This window comes from Oncorhynchus tshawytscha, linkage group LG16 (assembly GCF_018296145.1).
Source record: "Oncorhynchus tshawytscha isolate Ot180627B linkage group LG16, Otsh_v2.0, whole genome shotgun sequence".
NCBI classification, from domain to species: domain Eukaryota; kingdom Metazoa; phylum Chordata; class Actinopteri; order Salmoniformes; family Salmonidae; genus Oncorhynchus; species Oncorhynchus tshawytscha.
The window spans coordinates 38,120,614-38,145,310 of NC_056444.1; the positions used below are offsets into that span (position 1 = coordinate 38,120,614).

A 24,697-nucleotide genomic window follows, 5' to 3' on the forward strand; every position below is an offset into this window, starting at 1 on the left:
AGATGAACTTAGCTTTAAGATGCTTTTGGGAAACCAGGCCCAGGTCAATAGTAGTACACTATATATGGGAAAGGGTTCCACCTGCAATGTAATTTAAATCAATTTGTTTAAATCCACTCTTTCCAGCTGGTGTTTGAACCCAGGTGCCAGTAACTGGCTTTCTGCGATAGACTTCCCTCATGCCCACTTGGATTTATTGGTATTTTTTGTTTTTCTATATTGCCTACTCTTGAGCTTTATTTCATAAACTTCTATTTTCGTGGTGAGACTGGCTAACCATTAACTATTGCGCACTGTGGGTGCAAGCTCAGAGACTAGGCACGGGCCCCTCGCCATGTGTTTGACGTCAGAAGCTAGGAGGGGCGCCTTCTGAAGGTTGCTGTCCGCGGTGCTGAATCCTGACGCGACTGCGGAAGAGAAGTGGCGGACCCGAGAAATTGCTCTGCAAATCTTCTCATATTTTCACTTTCACTCGCAATTATCTCATCCATCAATTTTGGACCATCCTGTATTTAACACTGACACTATGTTTTAGCAAAGGTGTGTAATGGATTAGACTAGGTAGAGTAATGGATTCGCCGTGTTCCATCATCTTCGCTGTGTTGGCTCTTTGCCTGTCTCTTCCAACTACCTCCGCTGACAGCAAATTTGGTAAGTTGACAGTGGTTCACGGTCAATATATAGCCATTTGTATGTAAAAAAAAAAAACATACTTACCTGCCCAGGTGTTGCAGTGCGAAAGACAGGCTTTTAAACCACCATATGGTCTGGAAATGGGCTCTGGAAAAGCTAGGGTTTACGTCTTACTTTCCATGAAAATGTTTTTCTAATGTTCTGTAGATTACTCTAAAAAGGAAAATCATAAGGTGTCAGGGACAGTGTCTTCAGGACATGAACTGGATAAGAGCATCTGCTAACTAAAATGTACATTTTAGTGAGTGAGTGTCCCAGATTTAATTCTGAAAATAATTAACTATAATACCTGTAGTCTCTCGTGACATCCTGATTCTGGGTGACGAGATTATACAACACTTTAGGTCATTATCTATTCTGTTAGACAAGACCCACCACATTGTGTTTTCAGGATGAACATGTTTGTAAAATGGGGCAATCTGGGAATCGAAAAACACAGCGGCCACCCTAGCACTTGTTTTGTTAAGCAGCTGAGAGATGGAGCTGGAGAAATGTAACCACTATCTGATTCATATACAGATTTATGGATCCAAGGATTAACCATCCATGAGATGGCAACTATATAATTTTACCATGTTTTGAAGCTATACCGTGGTTGTTTACAATTACATTTTTTACAAATAATGGTGTAAAACATTAAGGCAGTTATATACAATTTTAAAATATTACATTTCGTAACACTTTTCACAACACCTGAAGTGTGTGCCCTCAGGCCACTACTCTACTACCACATATCTACAATACAAAATCTATGTGTACCTGTGTGTAGTGTGTCTGAACTAAGCTAATGACATGAGGCATTTATAATTGACATTCTTCAATAATCAATGGCTATATCATTCATTTAAAAGTCCAAAAATAGATGTACCAATTCCAGATTGCCCCTTTAAAGTGAGAACTATGTGTGGCCTGGGTGGCCCATGAGTTTGATGACATGTTCTAAAAACATACTACATGACATCTACTATGTGATTTGTAAGCATTTAGTTTTTTTCCTTTTTCTAGAGACATATTTCCTTAATGGCATGGTAGTAATCTCTAAAAGGACAGCACATACACTTTCTTGATTTATTTCAGTCTTGGCAGGGAAATCTGCCTTCATATTTTGATTGGTTTTCCCTCCCTTGCCCCAGTTTAACACTCAGTAAATGCCAGAATGTAACATTTCGAAGCCATTGTGGATAAATGGGCCCTTCTGTTGACGTTTGCCTTGCCGTGCAGAGACTGTATGGTTATTACCAGATGGAATAGACCTTAATCAAGGGGCGAGTGTTTCTGTCAGACTGATAAGCAGGGATGCCGTCATCTCACTGATCCTGCATCAGTGTGTGTAGTGTCTGTGTGGGACTGGTGACCTGAGGTATCACCCTCTCTCTGAACCAGGACCAGTCATGAAGTTGAGTCACACGCCATCTGTACGTTTGGAAAGTGCCAACGTTTTTTTTTACGCTTCTCTCTGTCTATCTTGTACTGTCTATATTCACACTCCTTTCTGTGTAGGCTTCTCGATCTAATTCCCTCTGACTGTTGGTCTCTCACCTTGTTTCTATCTGTGCCAGTCTAACACTATTGTAAGGAACCTACACAATCCTCAGTTAAGCTCTCATGGAGAAAGACTGTTGCTAAAACATTGTCAAATTAATCGACTTATGGAGAAAGTATGTTGCTAAAATGTTGTGAAATTAATAGGAATAGGGAGGGGAATGGTACAGCATTCAAGATAACTGGGTTTTTGTTGCAAAGGAGACACTATTTACTCTGTCAGCATCCCAAATGGCATCCTATTCCCAATGTAGTTTGCACCACTTTTGACCAGAGCCCATAGTAGTGCATTACATAGGGAATAGGATGACATTTGGATTGCAGGTGTAACGGATGTGAAACGGCTAGCTTAGTTAGCGGTGCGCGCTAAATAGCGTTTCAATCGGTGACGTCACTTGCTCTGAGACCTTGAAGTAGTGGTTCCCCTTGCTCTGCAAGGGCCGCGGCTTTTGTGGAGCGATGGGTAACGTCGCTTCGTCGGTGACTGTTGTTGATGTGTGCAGGTCCCTGGTTCGCGCCCGGGTATGGGCGGGGACGGTCTAAAGTTATACTGTTACACAGGCTCTGTCTCAGTTAATCCTGAATGAGTCAGCCGTGTTCCATCAGAGACTTCTACACAACCATTAGAGAATCCCCCTCATTGTTAAAATTCATACTTGTGTAAAAAAAAAATGGAAATCTTTCTGGGGGTGGTCTCCATCATCAGTGTCTGTGGACTGCCTGGGTGGTTGAGACAGTTTTTAATGTTTTTAATGAGTCCCAGTGTGCCTTGCACTGTGTCGCCGGGAAGTACCCTGATTGGTTTCATCAAAGAGCGCATTTCATTCCCCGTCGAGCTTGTGTTGTGTAGCCTACTGTGGATCTGAGCGGGTCTACTGTATCATCTGTATGTGTGTTATGACACCAAATAGCACAGGGAAGCTCTGGAAAAAAATGGAGTGGGAGGTAGAGAAGTAATATCCGAGCAGCTATAAATATCACTTACTTGAAGAGCTAAACAAAGGCCGAGAGGGGAATTAATAACCCTGGATGCAGGATCAGAGTATAGAGAGACTGTTCGATGACAGAGCTGCGGGTGATCAGCCTAGCAAATTACTTGTTCTTTTTTTCCTTCAATAGATATAGACTACTGAACAGAGAGAGTATTAGTGGCAACAGATAGAGGTTGTGTCAAAGGGCAGTAAGCGAGATTCATTCCTATGCGGCATGTCCTATGGATCCTGGTCAAAAGTAGGGAAAAAGGGTGGCATTTGGGGCGCAGACATAGTTCATGGTTTCTATCTCATCAGACCACCTGGAAGGATTGCATACCTTAGTATAGGGAGACATAAGCTTTGCAACTCACACATGCATGACTAGAAAGTAATTAGACAGAGGAGATGCATAAGTAAATAGGTCTAGGTATGGTTGTGATTTATTTGGCATAGGGGATTGTTCATGCATGGTGTACGTTGGTGGAGCCTCTTGCCAGTTTAACTGGAGAGCTCATGGCCGAGGTGTGTGTCGAGTGAATAATAGCTGCTGTGACACCATAGCTATCTTCAAAGTCTGCTGTCTCTCTGTTCAATGTGCTCGGCTGTCGTCAACCTTATCTCCTAATACATCCAGACAGGTTTTGCTTTGATTCATTGGCTTCGCTCTATCGCCACTAGCCATGGTCATCTGTCATCCCACAAATCTATTCAGTCAATGGTGTAGACGTTACGTTGCAGTGCTTATAAATCATCTCAGTGGATAGAGATGTGACATGAATGGTTGGTGGATAGAGATGTGGGTACAATATGTGTGTTTATTTTTGGATTGCCTCAGATACAATGATGGTCAGTGCCGTTTAATGTGATGATTGTTTTTCATGAGCATGGCCTTATTTCTCTTACAGCATTTTGGATGACAAATGTCCTATGGACTGGCTGACAGCGATAGGTTTAGGATACTACATGATACTTGAATTTTCCCTATTCCCATCATGAGGTTGCTACAACCGAGCCTATGAATGAAAGTTTACAATGTAGGTGCACACAGGTCAAGACATTTGAGGCAACAGACAGTGACATCCAATACTTGTTTGCCTTGCACACTCTTGCCTGCATCAAGATGATATAGGAAGTAATCAATAGTTCAAGAGTTTCTATTGGCCAAATTCAAGCATGTTTATCCCAGTTTAGTTCCGTTTGCTTCAGTGTAAGGAATGCTTTTCAACAGAATCGGGGGGATTGAATACACGCGTAAACAAACAGCCACGTTATATTCCTTCTTGCATCCATGCGCTTTCCTCCTCTCACAACTCCCCTTCGCTTGTGGACTTCAATGCACAACACATCAGCTCTATGTGACCAAACAGCTAACTTACATTGTTAACACTATATTAGCTAAAGTAATGTCATAGTCAGCATAGCTAATATAACTAGCGCGTTAGTAACATTACACTGTAGTCAGTAAGCAGTTACACCAACAGCAACCAAATAGTAAAACCTAAAGTTTAACCTTGACTTGGAAGAGTTCCAGTTTTGTGTTGGAAAGTCATAGCATCCATCATAAACTAGCTAGCTACATTTGCTAAGTAAGTGAAACGCATCTATAGAAACTCTATATATTTAACTCTTGCTTCTCCTTCAATTTTGTAATAAATTAATTTGTTCAAAAATGTTCAAGTGTTGTATTTCTCTCTCTTTGAGTCAACTACTCCACTACATTTTATGCACTGCCAGTGCTAGCTAGCTGTAATTTATGCTTTCAGTACTAGATTAATTCTCTGATCCTTTGATTGGGTGGACAACATGTCAGCTCATGTTGTGAGTGTTCTGATAGGTTGGAGGACCTCCTCTGGAAATTATCAAAGTTACTGTGTAAATCTATGGAAGGGGGTGATAACCATGAGCCTCCTAGGTTTTGTACTGAAATAAATGTACCCAGAGGAGGACAGAGCCTAGTTGTCCTCCGGCTACACCATGGTGCTACCCTACAGAATGCTGTTAATTAAGGCTACTGTAGACCTTCTTTTCAAAATAGTGTGTTTTAATAAATGATTTGGTGATGTGATTATATTTAGCATAGTTTTATCTAAAAATGATTACTTTTTAAATGTTTTGCAATTTTTATTTTTATGACATTTACTGAGGAGGATGGTCCTCCCTTTCCTCCTCTGAGGAGCCTCCCCTGCAGATATCCTCCCAAGGTAGGCTACTTCCCATATGAAACCCAATAAAGACCCCACCTTAACTACGTTTTGTTTTCTTGCTGTTGCTTGTGTGTTTTCAGGTGCAGGCAGGGTGAAGTTGCCCCTAGATGCTGATAATGGGTCAGTTTTGCATTTCCCCCTTTAATGGTTAAGGTTAGGATTGGGAAAGGAGAATTGATCATAGATCTGTACCTAGGGAAAACCTTGCCTCATTGCTATGTTTTCATTGGTAGTTCCCCTGTTGCCACGGCACCCCAGTCAGTCTCAGAGGACAAATCCGACCTGTGTTGTCCTTGTTTTTATTCCTCTCAGAGGTCACTGAGAAAGATGTAGACACAGGTGTGTGAAAGAGAATGTCTCAGGGTTAAAGATCACAACTTGTAATATATTTTTAACAAGGTTTAATAATGCTTTATAGAAAGTTACAACGTTTAGCTCTTGTCGCTCGTCATCTAGCTAACTATCACTTCTAGCTAGCCTAGCAGTCTCAGTCCGGATGTCAACACAACTTCCGTTACAATGTGCATTTCTAGTTGTATTCTTTTAACTACACTGTAAGACGTTTCTGTAATTTCAACAGCAAAACACTAGAATGCACATTACATATTACATATTAAATACTGAAAATGCATTAATACTGTAGATTGCACTGCATTATGCTGAAAAATACTGTTGGAATTGGAAGCCTCTAAAAATGACTATAACACACTGTGTTTGTTTACAGTAATAGCGTATGCCTCCTCGACAGTGTAATTGCCTACAAATGATCCATTTCAGGTGCCAACCTCATGCTGTCAGTTGAGACACAGACTATTTTAGTATTTTGAAGCCGCTGTGAAATAGAAGAATATTTTCAGCAGCTGCTGGGTACGTACTTTGACTTGTTTACAAGTATCTATTTCTAGCCAACGTTGAATTACTGCATGTGTTCTTTGTCAGCTAGCTAGCTAGCTAGGTTAGCAATCGTTTCGGTCTGCTCCAAAATGCTCGTAAATGTCTTGCTGTGAGACCTAGAAAAAAAAACTTCCAAATAATTGTTGCGAATGGCCACGCTGTACCACAGATTCTGAGTGCCATGGAGAATAAACTGAGCGCAGATTCATGACTGTTAAGTTATCACCATTACTACAGACAAAGCGTCTTGTTTCTAGCAGTTCAAAAGATATTACCGGTGTGAAATATATTTTTCGGATTGACGGGCCGCATTTTACACAAAAACCAGTCATGGACCATTAAACTACTAACGAGCCGCTAAAGCCGACGCGAATGACCAGTGTTTCTGTGTTGTATCGAGGTGTGTGCTGACCGAAGGTGCTTTCCACTGGGCAGCATATCAGGGTTGCCGGGCAGTAGCTAGTAAAGTGCCCAATGTTCCCCCCCAGGATTATATTTTCAAGTGGGATAGCAGCCCACACAAGCTTGAACGGTAACAACACCGAGAGACAGTGTCCTAATTAGCTGTCACAACTCTGTGTGATTCTGTGCACTCGGCTCTCAGCTGCGCAACATATAGTGCCTTCTGAAAGTTTTCAGACCCCTTGACTTTTTCCACATTTTGTTACATTACAGCCTTATTCAAAAATGGATTAAATATATATATTTTCTTAGCAATTAACCCACAATACCACATGATGCCAAAGCAAAAACAGGTTTTTAGACATTTTTACAAATTAATAAAAAAATCAAAAACTGAAATACTTAATTTACATAAGTATTTAGAACCAAGACTCTTCCTAGAGCTGGCCGCCCGGCCAAACATAGAAATCGGGGGAGAAGGGCCTTGGTCAGGGAGGTGACCAAGAACCCGATGGTCATTCTGACAGAGCTCTAGAGTTCCTCTGTGGAGATGGGAGAACCTTCCGGAAGGACAACCATCTCTGCAGCACTCCACCAATCATGCCTTCATGGTTGAGTGGCCAGACGGAAGCCACTCAGTAAAAGGCACCTGACAGCCCGCTTGGAGTTTGCCAAAAGGCTCCTAAAGACTCTCAGACCGTGAGAAACAAGATTCTTTGGTCTGATGAAACCAAGATTGAACTCTTTTCCCTGAATGCCAAGTGTCACATCTGGAGGAAACCTGGCACCATCTCTATGGTGAAGCATGGTGGTAGCAGCATAATGCTGTGGGGATGTTTTACAGCGGCAGGGACTGGGAGACTAGTCAGGATAGAGGCAAAGATGAGAGAGCAAAGTACAGAGAGATCAATGATGAAAACCTCCTCCAGAGCGCTCAGGACCTCAGACTGAGGTGAAGGTTCACCTTCCAACAGGACAACGACCCTCAGCACACAGCCAAGACAACGCAGGAGTGGCTTCGGGACAAGTCTCTGAATGTCATTGAGTGGCCCAGCCAGAGCCCGGAGTTGAACCCCATCGATCATCTCTAGAGAGACCTGAAAATAGTTGTGCAGCAATGCCCCCCACCCAACCTGACAGAGCATGAGAGGATCTGCAGAGAAGAATGGGAGAAATTCCTCAAATACAGGTGTGTCAAACTTGTAGCGTCATGCCCAAGAAGGCTTGATGCTGTAATCGCTGCCAAAGGTGCTTCAACAAAGTACTGAGTAAAGGGTCTGAATACTTATTTAAATGTCATGTGTGATTTGAAGATGTTTTAATATATTTTTTAATCATTTTTAGAATAAGGCTGTAACGTAACAAAATGTTGAAAAAGTCAAGGGGTCTGAATACTTACCGAAGGCACTGTAGGCTAAGTCATTGTTTTGCAGGCCAGGAGTGTCCTTTTAGCCTCTCCCAACTAACCATTTGTTTAATTTAAACAATATTGTTCCATAATGTTATAGTATTAGCTAAACCTGTTCACTTTACCAGTAGTAAGCAAATATTTGGTGGCACAGAAAGAAATGACAATGTCTGGTAAAATAAGCTGGTAAAATAATCTGTGGTATTGTGTAGGCTATAGCAATGTTTTATTAGTTAGCTAGGGTTTGAAGTAGGTGTATCTAGCTGTCTTTTTAGTATGTTTTTCAATACCTCAATTGATTTCATAAACCATATTGGATATGGCTGTACAGGTTCCTGGTTCGAATCAACCAAGATGATGAAACTTGAAGATGGGACAAATTACATGAGAAGGTGGCCCAGAGAAAGCCAACTATTCTCAACCTCTCCATTGCCCCATTCTTCCAAGAGCTCACTGACTTTGAATGAAGACCTCTAGTGAGGTAAGTACACACACACACACACACACAGACACGACACCAGCTTGATTTGTCCCTTGTCACCTGTCTGAACCCCCTTACCCCATTAGAGTTGCATCTGATCATAGATCCGAATCCCAATTTTGAACTCCCTCACTCTCTTACCAATTTTAATAAATGTATTTTATGTACAAATGTATTGTTTTTCTTACAATTAGATTTCAGGGAGAGTTTCACTGTAAATTTGCAGCATTATCCTGGGAAGGTTTTTCCAGTGTATGAAAGCTGGGCTGAAGCATGTCTCGGGTTACCTCCCAAATGACACCCTATTACACTACAGGATGGCATTTGGGAAGTAATTAGCCTGTGTGTCCCCTATCAACCTTGGTTGACATCTTTAAATGGGACACCTGTTTTGAATGATCTACCTAGTTAATGGGTAAATGAGCTAAAGGAACCAGTGTAAGTGACAGACCGCATGAGTTGTTATTAATCAGACAATAATACCCTTCTTTACACACACATTCAAATGGAAAGCAAATGATATTATGCTCTACGGTGAAATGATGATCACTGAGCAGTTGGTCTGTCATTTGCAAAGCCTGTTTTCATTTATTTAAAATGCCGACAGCTGCCGCGTTCAATTGGAGTGTAATCTATCTAACATCATGTTCAACATTTTCAGCTTGCGCCTGTTCTCCAGTGTAATAAATGGTTATTGATTCCGACTAACAAGGAACATGTTATGATAGACCTTGTTCAGTTGCACCGAACAGAGATACAGCTGTTGTAGCATTCATTTTTCAATATGAATTACAATGCAGTATAATCCAATATTGGATTTGGAAATGGAACCAATGGAAGCCCTGCTCAATATACTTCTCTTTAGTCATGAGTCATAAAAGGGCAGATGGGATTCTGAGTCAGCCTTTGAGATGTAGTACTTTCTCACACATGCTCACTCTCTTTGGATTGTTATTTCTTGTTTAGATTTTTTTACATTTTTATTTGTGATATTGTATTTGCAAGTTATTCTACTGCACTGTCGGAGCTAGAAACATAAAGCATGTTTGCTGCACCTGCTATAGCACCTGCAAATCTGTATACACAACCAATAAACTTTTATTTAATTGGATTTTGACTAGCAGTAAAACCTCTAAAGCAGGCTGCATATTCAGAGCTTTGGTACTCTGCCATGGATGGTGTGATGGCAGATGAAGCAAAGCCACTGCTATGAAACAGAGCAAATGCTTTGAAGACTACAGTGTATATTGACATTGAGTGGTTATTGAGAAGGGTAGAGAGAGCAAAGCGGCTGTGAAAGGAGGGAATATTTATGATTTAATTATTTCAGAGACACTAGTGGGGACATATTCGCCAGCTGCTTTTTGGGGAGAGGACGCTCTGTTCTGAGTGTTCTCGGTGAGGTCAGGGCTAAATTGAGGTCAGGGCTAAATTCTTCCCTTTAGGAGTAGACAGAGACAGGTGGAGAACAACTGTGTTGTATTCATTAGGGCACACCACAGCAAAATGCTTTGCAATGGAAAACTAAAACGAGTGTTTGTTATTGGACAAGTTCAGGTATTCCCTCCCTGTTTCAGTCCATTTTCTTCCGTTTGGTGCCTAATGGATAGCACCCAGATGACACTCTGGCACTCTAAAAAACACCAGGCTCATAACTGATCAGGTGTTCTCGAGGAATATTTTTACTTTCAGGAAGTTGTTGGGTGCTCTAAGAACATAGACATTGATGATGATGATGATGATGATGATGATGATGATAGAACAAAATAAAATCAATCCAATAACACATCTATGGAAAAGTATCACTTATTACTGTGGGTAAGAACCTTCTTTATGGTAGCCAACCTTTGGGAATATTTGGGATCTACTATGAAGATTTAGCACACAGAATTGTGATAGGTCTGCATCCCAAATGGCACCATATTCCCTATGTAGTGCACTATTTTTGACCAGAGCCTTCTGTAATTTATGCATGAAATAAGGAATAGGTTGCCATTTGGGACCTATACAGGGACATTTTTCAGGTATGTCAGTATCATCCCTCCTGACTATCTTGCTTCAGGGGGACTGTGTCCTGGTATTAAGTGTAAATTAGAGGGAACTGATTAGAGGAGGTCACTCACAAGGTTAGTCCTGTACGGCGGTGTCACTGTGTATAATGAGGACACTAATGCGCTAATAAGCATTCAGGACACTGTGATCCCGTCCCGATATGGCGGCCGGACAGAGGAATTCATCTCTGCAATCCCAGGCCTGATTAAATGCAGTAATGGATTTGCTAGCGCTATTGATTAACACTCTGGGCCATTTCAGTATGCACCGTAGAAACAAAATAACTTCCTGTCAGACAGAGCCAGAGTGTCAGACATGATTCTAACACCCGGTATTCAGCTTTCAATAAACACCAGTATTGGTATGTGAGGATTCAATTGTGGTTAGTTCATAAGAACCAGTTGTATCCCATGCAAAGCGAGTTACAGTAGTGCGTGCTTACATTTATGTATACGTGGCCGTAGCAGGAATTAGACCTACTATCCTATCCTGCACCAAGCACCATGCTCTACCAACTGAGCCACACTACTCTGTTAAAAAATAAAGGTGGAAGTTCTCAAAAGAACCAAATAAGGTTCTTTAGAGTGGTGCCATAGGGTAACAATTTTAGGCTCTTTGAAGAACATTAAATGGGATGGTTCTTTAAGAACCACACACAAATCCCAAACCAGAAATGTTTGGGAGATGAGCCTTATTTGGATATTTCCCAGGGTGCCTTTTGAGTGCATTATAGAGTTCCCAGAAGTGAATATGTTATCATAAACATTATATTATTTAAAACAATACATATTTGATAAGGCCTTATTTTGAAGGCCTAGTGTTACCCTAATACGGTGGCCTGAATATCATAGCTTTTACTGTCCGGACTGTTGGAAGAACAGACATTTCTCAGCCTTGACGTACAAGTCATGCTCCAACAGTCGACCAAGCACCTTGCGGACCAGGGACACATGCTTGGCGCGTGTAGCGGAGTATTTCAGAATGTCGTCGATATACACCACTACACCCTGCCCGTGCAGGTCCCGGAAAATCTCATCTACAAATGCCGGGAAGACTGATGGAGCATTCATCAACCCGTACGGCATGACGAGGCACTCATAGTGCCCAAAGGTGGTACTAAATGCCGTCTTCCACTCGTCCCCCTCCCGGATACGCACCAGATTGTAAGCGCTCCTGAGATCCAATTTTGCAGCCCTGACCCTAATGGTCGACTATCTACGGCGTGCACAATGGGTATCCCTAAACTATGGGCAAATGAACGGTCAATAAAGTTCCCAGCTGCGCCTGAATCTACTAGCGTCTTATGCTGGGAATGCGGGGAAAACTCAGGAAATTCTATAAACACAAACATGTGAGCAACAGGGGGCTCTGGGTGAGTCTGGTGCCTACTCACCTGGGGTGACACGACAGTGCCCTGCCTACTGCCTCGACTCCCTGAGGAATCTCCCCAGCACCGACCAGCAGAGTGCCCTCTGCGGCCACAGATGGTGCAGGGAATGGAAGTCCAAAGCAAAGTCCTGTGTGGTCCTCGTCCCGTGCCTTAGGTGAAACAATCGTTCCCCCGCCGCTCTACCCTCTGGCGGATGGTCGAAAACCCCTCGGAAGCGGCAGGTGAAATCCTCATAGTGGTCCCTCCTCCATACGGCGTTGGCCCACTCCAGAGCCTTCCCTGATAGACAGGAGACTAGGGCGGACACTCTCTCGTGTCCTGAAGGAGCCGGAAGGACGGTCGCCAGGTAGAGCTCCAGCTGGAGTAAGAACCCCTGGCACCCGGCAGCCATCCCATCATATTCCCTCGGGAGCGCGAGCCGAATCCCACTGGGACCAGGTGAAGGAGGGGTGGACAGCGGTGTGGGTTGTTGTGATGATGATGGGGACGCAGGACAACCTCCTCTCTCCCATCGCTCCATTGTTTGCAGCACGTGATCCATGGCTGTGCCGAGACTATGCAACATGGTCGCGTGCTGCTGGACGTGCTCCTCTACTAATAAAGGAGGGCTTTGTGCACCTGCTGACGTCGACCGCCGAACGCCGCCCGAACAAGGAGAGGGACCATCTTCGGCGGAAGTCGTGACATTAACAGTGGTTGGCATCCAATATGTTGCATTACCACCCCGAACTGGATAATACAAATCCATTATACTTTGTGATACGCAAACAAACAAAAATATAACACCCTTCAAACTAACCATACACTCATTAAAAACCCATTACCCCATTCCATTACTTAGACCCTATCTGCTCCAGCACCATGCAAACGGCATGAGAGGACGGGACACCACCACTCAACACACCCTGTAACTCTTCTGAAGTCAAATCTCTTATACCCAAATATTTATCTGTAGCTCCCACCACACCGCTATTTTCTGTGATTTCCAATCCATTTCTGCAGTACTGTTAATAACCATTGCTATGAACGCTAAGAAGTCAACCTTACAGAAGCATTTATCACTCGTTGGCTTATCCCGCTGTGCTGGCACAGATCTACTACTCACAAGGATCCTCTCAGGATCCCTAACCCTTGAATCATCCTCCTCTACTTTCTTCACTTCCTCGTAATACGTCACCTTTGCACTACTCTGACTAGCTACCTCAACCACCCTCTCTCGCAACGGACATTTCCGATCCCCAGCATCATGGACACTCTTACAGTTGGCACACACAACTTTATCCACCGAAACTACACAATCCTCTGTCCCATACCCTCTTGCATATTTCCCACATCTTGGAATCTCCCTCCTACACACTGTTGCAACATGACTCCTGAAATAACACATTGGATTCGCCACAAACACTCAGGATAACTGACTCAAAACTCAAAATGACTGAAAGTGATTCCTCTATTTCACCACTCTCACCACATGGTCTGCGTGCGCACCAAATGGCGTGCGCCACAAACCCCAGGAATCTTCAACTTCAATTGCTCCACCTCCACACTTAACGCTACCCCAGACATCACTTCTTTCAATGGTGCCCTATTTCTAAGAGCAAAGCAAGAAACAGATCTTGATCCAAGTTACGTGACACAGAGTGCCCGCTCCATCTGGTCAGAAGAAACATAAACGCATATCACAAGTCCACTACAGGTTACCTAGGTTACCTTCACTGATTCAACTGCACCCAACTCCTTTCCCACTGCCCTGAAACCACAAATGGATCCGCCAAAAGGCAAGGATCCACTTTCTCAACAAAATGTCACTCTTACTGGACCAGATTCTTCTTTATCGTGTCAATCAATGCCAAACTCAGGCTCCGAGCTATTCACCACACCTTCCACCTCACTTAACTCGCCCTCATTCACTTCTATTTCACCTCCAGAAATCGGTCGGGTGCACTGCTCATTCTGTTTGATATTGACACCAATATTATTCGACACCATCTCTGATTTGATCACCATCTGCCTAAAATTCAAATCCAACCTCTGCTTTTCTTATTCTCTTTGACCTCTTCCTCCTCTTTCCCCCCCCCCCTCCATTCCTCCTCAGCGATCCACCTTTCTTTGTCCCTGTCCCAATATTTCTCTTCTCCCAACTTTGCTTCCAACCCGGGGCATTCTGGGATACGTCCATCTCCAGTCAGAAGTCTTCGTCTACCGCGGGAAACAAACAATTCTAAAAATCAACCTACAATAGAGCATGCTAGGAAATATGATAATAGGGTCACAGTTTTGGTTCAAATCTTCTTGTTACATTTTTTTTTCTGATTGCTTAGGCACTATCTTTGAAACTATAGGTTATTTTTGCAAAACTCTACACACTAACCACAAAACCTTACACCAATCCAGCAAAACATTATACATCTCTTGCAAAAGCAAAAATTCTTGCAAAACTCTTCAAACTCTTTAAAAAAATGTGTTTTTTTGCGTCAATACAGTCCACACAAACCATCTTTTAAATAAGCACACGAAGCACCAACTACGCACTGATAGTTCAAATGAAAAACATTTGTGGCTTTTGCTTTTTCTGTGAGCAGGGCATAGCAGTTTGCAATAAAGTTTTGTCATACATGAAGTAAACACACATACACACAGGTATCCAAATGTGTAAAGTATAGACAAAAACAATGTAGCACAGTATGAAAAGACAGGGATCAGTCAATATTATGTAGCACCATACACTTCCAGATCCAATACCAATGATAGTATAGCTTACCTGCACATATTCATGTCTGAGTTTCTTTCGAAAGGGACTGTACAGCTGCTTCATCCTAATTCTATTGTGTTTCAGTAGACGAGACAGTGCAGAGAGATTCACTCTGTTGACGTTTTGGAATATGGTGTTATCTGCTATTATGTGGTCCTGCAGTTCTCTGAGTCCGATGCAATTATTTGCAATGACCATATTTACAATGTGGTTCTCCTGCTCTTGGGTGAACAGTCGACCTCTTCCACCAGATACTGGTTTTCTTGCAGTTCTGTAAAAACATTGGAATGGTTTTAGTGACGATCCTTCTCATTATCAAAGTACAGTACATATTACTGTACCAGTAAGACTACAGCATTTACAGTTACTTACCGGTTCTCATTTCGAAATATCCAGATGATACCTGCAACAGTATAGCGGCTCAGATTTGGTTGAACCCGTTTCCCAGTCTCCTTCATGCTCATCCCATGGTTGACAACATGGTCAACCATAGTCACTCTGATTTCATCAGTTATTGTGTTCCTGACTCCCCTTCCTCTCCCCCGTCCTCCTTTTACCTTTTCACCTCCTCATCCTACTCTTCATCCTCCTCTAGTTCTCACCCCTCTTACTCTCTGAGCAATATTGGCCTCCATTGTTGTCCAAACCAAATGTTTACCTGTGGCCTATTTATAGTGCTCAAGCTCTGATTTGTAAGTGAACTCATTATCTAAAGGTGTTTTCACATGTGTCAATGTGGAAAGGGAATTGGCGAAATAGTGTAGCAATGTAGAGACCAATGTTTACAGTTTTGCAAAAAGTGTGTTATAAAATTACAAACTGAGTGTAAAGCTGAGAATGTGCATTCAGTTTGGCACACTTGATAAATGCATTGGCTAGAAGTGTTAATGGTTTCAGAGATAGTGCTTTAAACACTGTTAGTGTTTAAGCATTCATAAAAAAAACTGATGAAACACTGGGGTTATTTTACATCGCTGAGTGTTTATTTAACTCTTTACAGTGTTAATGTAACCCTTGAATCAACACTTTAAATGTTAGACTGAAAGGTCAACACTAGTTAACTCTGACCAATTGGCTGCAGGATTCCATACATTTCAAGAACCTTTAAGAATTCTGAAAAAATTTAGCTGCCACTTCAAGAACTCCCCACTTAACATGTTTTTTTTTTTGTTGAGTTTTCCAAGGAACCTTAAGAGCTGAAGAAGAACCATTTAAGAACCTTCATTTTATTCAGTGTACTGTAGAGTAAGCACTTGACTAGAGTATACATACTGTAGTAGATAATGGCCATAATATTAGTTGTTTTATGTAATGTTTCATCAGTTTGTTTTTTAAATTAAGACCTTCCTGCTTTGGTTTTGGTATTGTATTGGCTTTCTTTTGAATCAGTTGTATCAGATTGTGTTCTAACAGATATTGGGTAAAAAAATACTATATAATATAATTGTCACGCCCTAATCTGTTTCACCTGTCCTTGTGATTGTCTCTACCTCCTACAGGTGTTGCTGATTTCCCCCATTTGTATTTATCCCTGTGTTTCCTGTCTCTCTGTGCCAGTTTGTCTTGTCTGTTTTTCCAAGTCAACCAGCGGTTTTCCCATTCTCCTGCTTTTTGCTATTCTCCTTTTTTTCTAGTCCTCCCGGTTTTGACCCTTGCCTGTTTCTGGACTCTGTAACCGCCTGCCTGACCATTCTGCCTGTCTTGACCACGAGCCTGTCTGCCACTCTGTACCTCCTGGACTCTGATCTGGTTTTGACCTTTTGCCTGTCCACGACCATTCTCTTGCCTACCCCTTTGGATTAATAAACATTGTAAGTCTCCAACCATCTGCCTCCTGTGTCTGCATCTGGGTCTCGCCTTGTGTCATGACAGTAATATGGTGTCAATAATAATAGGTTACAGTTTTTATCTCTTTGGTGCAATTTTCACAAGTATGTGGTACATTTTCACACCTCTTTGTACAAAACAGATAATGAAAAAGGCAGTGGTTTGAAAACTCTGAGGACATTTTCAATTGACAAGTACAACGCACAAAACCATATGGTCACTTTTTCACCAAACTTCAGTTTTTCATCTAGAAATACACATTTCACATTGCAATACATGTTCATATAAGATAATTGCCTTTCACAATGCAATGCTTACATTACTTTTGATATGATTATTTTCTCCTCTTCAGTTAAAATACATTTGACTATTACTCAATCGGACTCCTCTTACTTGATCAATTAAACGTTTGGTAAACCTATAGGTTTTACACAGCTTCACTAAAATTAAATTGGCCAATACAGTAATATATGCCATTTACGAAGCAGACAACAAAGTGACAACAGTCCACACATTTTGGTATGTGACCCCAGTGGGAATCGAACCCACCACAACTGGTGTTGCTATTGCCATGCTCCTATGAACTGAGCCACATACAGGACCACTACAATACATAAGTACAATACACAGTTACAATACAGGTAGTAAGTGTGTGATTGCCATCACCATGGCCGTACCACCCTCATTCAGGCCATGGATGATGCATGCAATGATTTCAATCCAGACCTACTGTATGTCAGGCAATACATAAGTACAATACACAGTTACAATACAGGTAGTAAGTGTGTGATTGCCATCACCATGAATGTACCACCCTCATTCAGGCCATGGTTGGTGCATGCAATGATTTCAATCCAGACCTACTGTATGTCAGGCTTGGATTCACCATGCCAAAAGTTTTTTTTCCCCAGGTGCAAGAACAAGGAGGATATTTACTGTGATTTCGATGAGAACCTATGACCAAATGCCTAAGACAGGCTTGAAACAAACTAGAGCCTTCTAAACATTGTTTCTTTCATTTATTTAATTTGATTACATTGTGAAAGATGTCATCAACGCTCACACCTTTGATCAGATATGGGATAGAAATTATGGAAATGTGATCTTCAGACTTTAAAAAAAATGGGTAGTCCAAGTGTATTACCTAATGTGAAAACAGTGTAATGTACTGTAATTTACACTACTGTAACATACTACATTCAAATGGTAATTTTTAAACATGTGTCTTATATATTTTCTGTTGGATTAAATGGTTAATAAAATAACTAAATTGAGAAGATATTATGTTGTGTTTTGGTGATTAAACCAATGTTCTCATTATATTTAATGGTACATTTATAATTTGGATCAATGGTTGTGTGGTGAAAGATGTCTACAAACAAAATGAATGCACAATGAAAAGTGTTGAATGTAAGACTGGCTGTGTTACATGTGTTACCAATTTGCAGTTTTGTACTAAGAGTTTAGACAATTCACCACATGCTTGTGAAAATAGTACCACGGCGATACATTTTTAAAAATTTAACAGGTTTAATGGGTATATTTTTTTAGATGGAAGGTTACAAAGAGGATCCCTGAGGAGGAATCATGTGATGAGCAAGCCTGGTGGAGAGAGAATGTGGAGGCTTTCGTACGCCTCAGAGATGCTTGCTCTCGACTTAAAAACCCAATCACACCACAGTACGGGGGAGAAAATCATATCATTCAACGGGTCAGGCAAAAAGTCAACCTGCCTGTTTCAGGGGCCTCAGTTGTGTGCTGCTATATTTTATTTATAGAGTCCTTTTGCCTGGAGAGTCCCTGACCTCCCCAGAATTTCTGGGGACTCTCAGGAAATGTTTGACCACACCGTTTCATGTGGCCAGTGGTTCAAGGGTGCTAGGGTCCTATTCAATCAATGTTTTGACCTCAATGTCATGCATGTCACTGGGCCATTTCAGCAGGAGGTGATTAATCATGGTGAGTTATGAAGGTGATTTACAGGAGCAAAAAGAAGACTGGGGTATTAGAGTATGGTAATAGAAATCCAAGGTTGGGCATCTTATTTATCATGATTTATTAAAGAGAAACAACCTTGTTGACTATAAGCCTATACAGTATGTAAACTAAAAGGAGAGCATGAATGATTGTGTAATGATAAGAAGATGATTTGCATCATATACGGCTTGTCATGAGAGGTTCCTTTTAAGAAACAAACCTTTTCAGTTAAAAATAGTCTTGCCTTAGGAACATTTCCCCAGTTTTTAGGCTCAGAGTGTTACAGTATAATGATACAAGGTGCTTACATTAGTAGAGTGATGCTAATTTGCCTCCAGGTTATGTTCCCTTTCCTTGATCCTCACTAAGCACTGTTCTTTGTCCAACGTCACCACATTTTATTACACTTCCTTGCTGTCACCTACCTGCTGCACTGTTCATTTTTAGGGGGCTGAGTAATTGCAGAGGAGAGTGTCCTTGGAAGAAGCCATAATGATAATAAAAGGTCCAAAATGGCACCCTATTCACTTTATAGGGCATTACTTTTGACAGTAGCTCTTTGGACCCTGGTCAAAAGTAGTGCACTATTAAGGTAATAGGGTGACATTTGGGATGATATGAGATACAGTATGTTGCTAACAGCACTCTGTGGGAGGTGTCTGTACTCACTGCCAACCTCAAAGCATCCGTTTTGTCCCTGTTGAAATAAGGCACAGCAACCACATGTGAAGGGGCATACTAAATGATACATCACTGGAATGAAATACTTTATGGCTGTAATGATTTTGCAGGTACACATAATCATATAGATTAGAACTGCACAGCAAATTCTTCATTGTTAAAGGCCCAGTGCAGTCAAACATGTAATTTTCCTGTGTTTTATATACAGTACCAGTCAAAACTTTGGACACACCTACTCATTCAAAGGTTGTTCTTTATTTTTACTATTTTCTACATTGTAGAATAATAGTGAAGACATCAAAACTATGAAATAACACATATGGAATCATGTAGTAACCAAAAAAGTGTTAAACAAATCAAAAATCTACTTTATATTAATAAGTAGCCACCCTTTGCCTGGATGAGAACTTTGCACACTCTATTTGGTAAAAGATCAAATAAGTAAAGAGAAACGACAGTCCATTATTACTTTAAGACTTGAAGGTCAGTCTTAAAAATAACTTTTAAAGTTTCTTCAAGTGCAGTCACAAAAACCATCAAGCATTATGATGAACCTGGTTCTCCTGAGGACTGCCACAGGAAAGGAAGACTCAGAGTTACCTCTGTTGCATAAATTCATTAGATTTAACTGCACTTCAGATTGCAGCCCAAGTAAATGCTTCACGGAGTTCAAGTAACAGACACATCTCAACATGAACTGTTGAGAGGAGACTGTGTGAATCAGGCCTTCATGGTCAAATTGCTGCAAAGAAACCACTACTAAAGGACACCAATAAGAAAAAGAGACTTGTGTGGGCCAAGAAACACAAGCAATGGACATTAGACCAGTGGAAATCAGTCCTTCGGTCTGATGTGTCCAAATTTGCGATTTTTGGTTCCAACCACCTTGTATTTGTGAGACGCAGAGTAGGTGAACAGATGATCTCCGCATGTGTGGTTCCCACTGTAATGCATGGAGGAGGAGGTGTGATGGTGTGGGTGTGCTTTGCTGGTGACACTGTCGGTGTATTATTTAGAATTCAAGGCACACTTAACCAGCATGGCTACCACAGCATTCTGCAGTAATACGCCATCCCACCTGGTTTGTGCTTAGTGAAACGATAATTTGTTTTTCAACAGGACAATAACTCAACACACCTCCAGGCTGTGTAAGGGCTACTTGACCAAAAAGGAGAGTGATGGAGTGCTGCATCAGATGACCTGGCCTCCACAATCCACCTGACCTCAAACCAATTGAGATGGTTTGGGATGAGTTGGACCACAGAGTGAAGGAAAAGCAGCCCACAAGTGCCCAGCATATGTGGAAACTCCTTCAAGACTGTTGCAAAAGCATTCCAGGTGAAACTGGTTGAGCGAATGCCAAGAGTGTGCAAAGCTTTAATCAAGTCAAAGGGTGGCTACTTTGATGATTCTAAAATATATTTAAAAATAAGTGTTTAACAATTTTTTGGTTACATGATTCCATATGTCTTGTTTCATAGTTTTGATGTCTTCACTATTATTCTACAATGTAGAAAATAGTAAAAATGAATGAGTAGGTGTGTCCAAACTTTTGACTGGTACTGTATATTTCCACACTATAATACTGTCAAATTATGAAAATGATGATCATGCCCTTTTAGTGTATGAGCTGTTTGAGAAGATTGCCTGAAATTTCATCCTGTTCTGGTGGGATGGAGTTTTAGCCTGCCTTGTGACAACTTCTTCAGGCTAGGGTCTATTTTTCTCAATTTCCACTTGACTGACGTGCCCAAAGTAAACTGCCTGTTGCTCAGGCTCTGAAGCCAGGATATGCATACAATTGGTAACATTGGAAAGAAAACACTCTGAAGTTTGTAGAAATGTTCAAATAATGTAGGAGACTATAACACAATAGATATGATTGGAGAAAATCCAAAGAAAAACCAACTGGAACGTTTTGTTTTTGAGAGAGCCCATGCTCTTCCATTAGAACGTATAGGGAAAAAATTGAATCCAGCTCCCAGTATGCAATTCCTATGGCTTCCACTGGATGTCAGTAATCTTTGTTCATGGTTTCAGGCTTGTTTCTTCCCAAACGAGGAAGAATTATGAGTTTTAGTACTGGGATAGAGACTTGGAAATCAGTCTATGCGTGCACTACGAAGAGGACGCGCACCTGTTAATATCATTTTCCTATTGAACATACTTCATACCGTTTGAAATATTATAGTTTAATTACATTTTGGGGTACCTGAGGATTAAATATAAACGTATTTTGACTTATTTTAACACAGTTTAGTGGTAGCTTTTTGGATTTCTTTCTCTGCATGTTGAACGAGTGGATTACTTAAATCGATGGTGCCAACTAAACAGACTTTTTGGGATATAAAGAAGAATTGTATCTAACAAAACGACACTACATGTTGTAGCTGGGACCCTTTGGATGACAAATCAGAGGACGATTTTCAAAAAGTACGTGAAAATTTAATCGCTATTTGTGAATTTATGAAACCTGTGCTGGTGGAATTTGTTTTTGATGTGGGGCGCCGTCCTCAAACAATCGCATGGCATGCATTCGCTGTAAAGCCTATTGTAAATCGGACAGTGCAGCTAGAGTAACAAGAATTTAAGCTTTTAACCGATATTAGACACTTGTATGTTCCTAAATTTGAATATCCATAATTCTTATGATTATTCATTTGAATTGCGTGCCCTCCAGTTTCACCGGAAGTTGTCCCGCTAGCGGAATGCCAGTCTATCATTTATTTTAATACACCAATAAGAAGGAGTTCCAAACCTCTCTGCCAAAAACAGCTAGTTTTCAGTATTCCCCTTCCCCAATTGTAGAGGATTTACCACCCATGACTGTATTTGTTTGTGACGGAGACTTGGTTGTTGCCATTCCTCCCTTTTCAGTCCGACTTCACGAACACTATGGTTGGGAATTTCCTCACGATACAATATTATCACGATACTTAGGTGTGATTTTTACGATTCTATATGTATTGCGATTCGATACTGTGAGTTTTGTCACGATTCTATATTCCAAATGTATTGCTCACAATATGTTTGCTGAAGAGGGAGAAGAGAGAGCCATGAGAAAACAAGTTTTGATCAGTCATGGAAATGAAAGTGCCAGAAAAAAATTGGCTCCCTATTTAAAAAGAAGATGGAGAACATTTACATTTAGAAAGGAAAAATACTGGCGTTTTGGTGCAGGTATAGCCAACTGTAGCAAAAATACTATTGCAATATTGTCAAATGTTACAGTACGATATATTGTAAAAAAAAAAATATCCCGATGTGTAACTATCGATTTTTTTTGAGGGCCTAGTTTCACCCTAATAAAGGGCACTGAGACTCATACGCATCACTTTGAACCAAAACCAGCATGCTCTATTGCAGGTAGATTTTTTGAATTGTTTGTTTCAATATCTATGTTTGTGCATGTACATTGATTGATTAATTATTTAATCTTAAACTACTTATATATAAATTACTAAATGTTGTGAACAAATCCATTGTATTAGTTGGATTTATTGCACCCATTTCTGAAATGGTTGTTCCAGTTGAGATGCTTTAGGTAGTCTCATAGCATAGTCTTCCCAACCCTGGCAATCGTTCTGAATAAAGGTGATTAAAAATTCTAAACATTGGATATGCTCACACTGACTGGATTCCAATAGGAATTACATATCATCTTGCAAGCCTGGTTGTATTACACTCTGAAAAAAAGGTTTGGATTTGTTCCTAAATGGGTACAAACACTTGTCACTGTAGCTGTACCCTGTAAAGTCATCTTTTGTACCTTTAGTTATAAGTGCATCATTTTACCCCAGTTCATACCTCAGGCCACATCAGGCCTGCAAGTATGGTTGCACAATTCCAGTGACTTTCCCCAAAATTCCCTGATTTTCCAAACATCCTGGTTGAAGGATTTCAGTCTGCTTCGTTTTCCAGGAAACTTCCATGCAGGATTTCTGGAAAACCAGGGAATTTTGGGAAAGTTACAAGAATTTTGCAACCCTACACAACAAATTTGAGATCTGAATTTTAACACCCACAGAGTTAAATTTCACACTTCCAAAGAAATGATATGTGACCATGTCACATTTCAAAATGTTGATAAACTAACACCCCAAAAGTGTTGGGTCCCTAACACCATGGGTGTTGCAAATTCTGAATTAAATGAACACTTTATTAGAACTGATGCTGTAACACTTTCTCAGTGTTAGGGAATTAACATCTGTGGGCTTACAGTAACACGTTTTGGGGAACTGTTTTAACACTGTAGGGTGTAAGGCCTGATTTGCATATTTATTTCCCAGGGTGCCTTTCGAGTGGATTTTAGAGGTACCAGTACCACCCATGACTGTGTTTGCTAGTGACAGAGATATGAGTGTTGCATTCATTTTCAGATGATTATTGTGATTATGAACATGTGGGAAATGGTGACTCTTGAGAGTGCCAGAACAAGATGAATGTCAGGAAAATTCTACTTGGATTATGGAGGGAAAAAGAGAGGCAGAGAGAGGGTGAGCTTGAATTTGTTAAAAATTTATGAAAAAAGGTGCATGGTTTGATGAAGAAGAATGGTAGAAAATGTAAGCAGAGTGAGATGTACACCGGATCAAAGACAGGAGGAGAAATGGAAGTGAATGAGGACCAAGTATTGTAGGTGTGGTGAAGTTCTCAGAGCCCGAGGGTCAGGATAAAGAAGAGTCTGTGAGGGTAGGAGAGACATTTTGGAAAAAGTGGACCCATGCCTTTTGGTTGATCCATTTGTGGTTTTATGGTGGGTGAAAATGGAGTTAGGGGCTGTGGAATTGTTGAAGTGGACAAGCAATGTGAGTTGTTTTGCTCTCAAGAAAAGGGTGCCATTGAAAGGAGTGTTTACTGGGGTAGTGGTAAATGTGAAAGGGGACCAACTGAGGTGGAAGATTCCTGCTATTTGTGATGCTCGTCATTTGATGTGACGCAGACAGCATGGCATGAGTGGAGAAAAATATGTCATTGTCTGTTCTTTTAAGTTTGATGTTGAGTCTTTGCCCGACAAGGTGATGCTAGGATATATCAGTTATCCCGCGCAAACTTTTGTACCGAATACATTATGTTGTTACAGGTGTCAAGCTTATGGGCATGGGGCAGCAGTGTGTAGGAGGGAGGTTCAGAAGGGCATGAGACAAAGTTATGTGTAGCATGGGGGAAAGAAGCGGTATGTGTTAATTGTTGTGGTGCCCATGGGGCTGGGGATCAGAAATGTCCGGTGAGAGAGAGACAGGTTGAGGTTACCAGGGTTAGAGTAGTGCAGAAGTTGTTGTATGCTGAGGCAGTGAAGAAACTAGAGGAAGATGGGTCAAGTGGGAGGAATCCTGAGAGAAGTGGGGTGAGTAGTACATCTGTACCAGTACAGAGGGATAGACCAAACAGGGGATCTATGCTTCAATAAGATTGGGTTT

At 41.2% G+C, this 24,697-nt stretch overlaps 1 protein-coding gene and 1 long non-coding RNA gene across 2 annotated transcripts in view; both read left to right on the plus strand.

The window, feature by feature from the left end:
* Window positions 1-387: 387 nt before the first annotated feature.
* Window positions 388-24,697, plus strand: part of LOC112215143 (receptor-type tyrosine-protein phosphatase N2-like) — a 268,831-nt gene continuing 244,521 nt past the window's right edge. The window contains exon 1 of the mRNA XM_024374097.2: window positions 388-651. Within this exon, the coding sequence (XP_024229865.2) occupies window positions 570-651 (82 nt within the window). The 5' untranslated portion in view covers window positions 388-569. The remainder of the gene's footprint in view (window positions 652-24,697) is intronic.
* LOC112215627 lies at window positions 6,031-16,474 on the plus strand. Its single transcript, XR_002948246.2, has 3 exons — window positions 6,031-6,280; window positions 8,449-8,598; window positions 16,427-16,474. It is a non-coding gene; the product is annotated as an uncharacterized LOC112215627 (long non-coding RNA).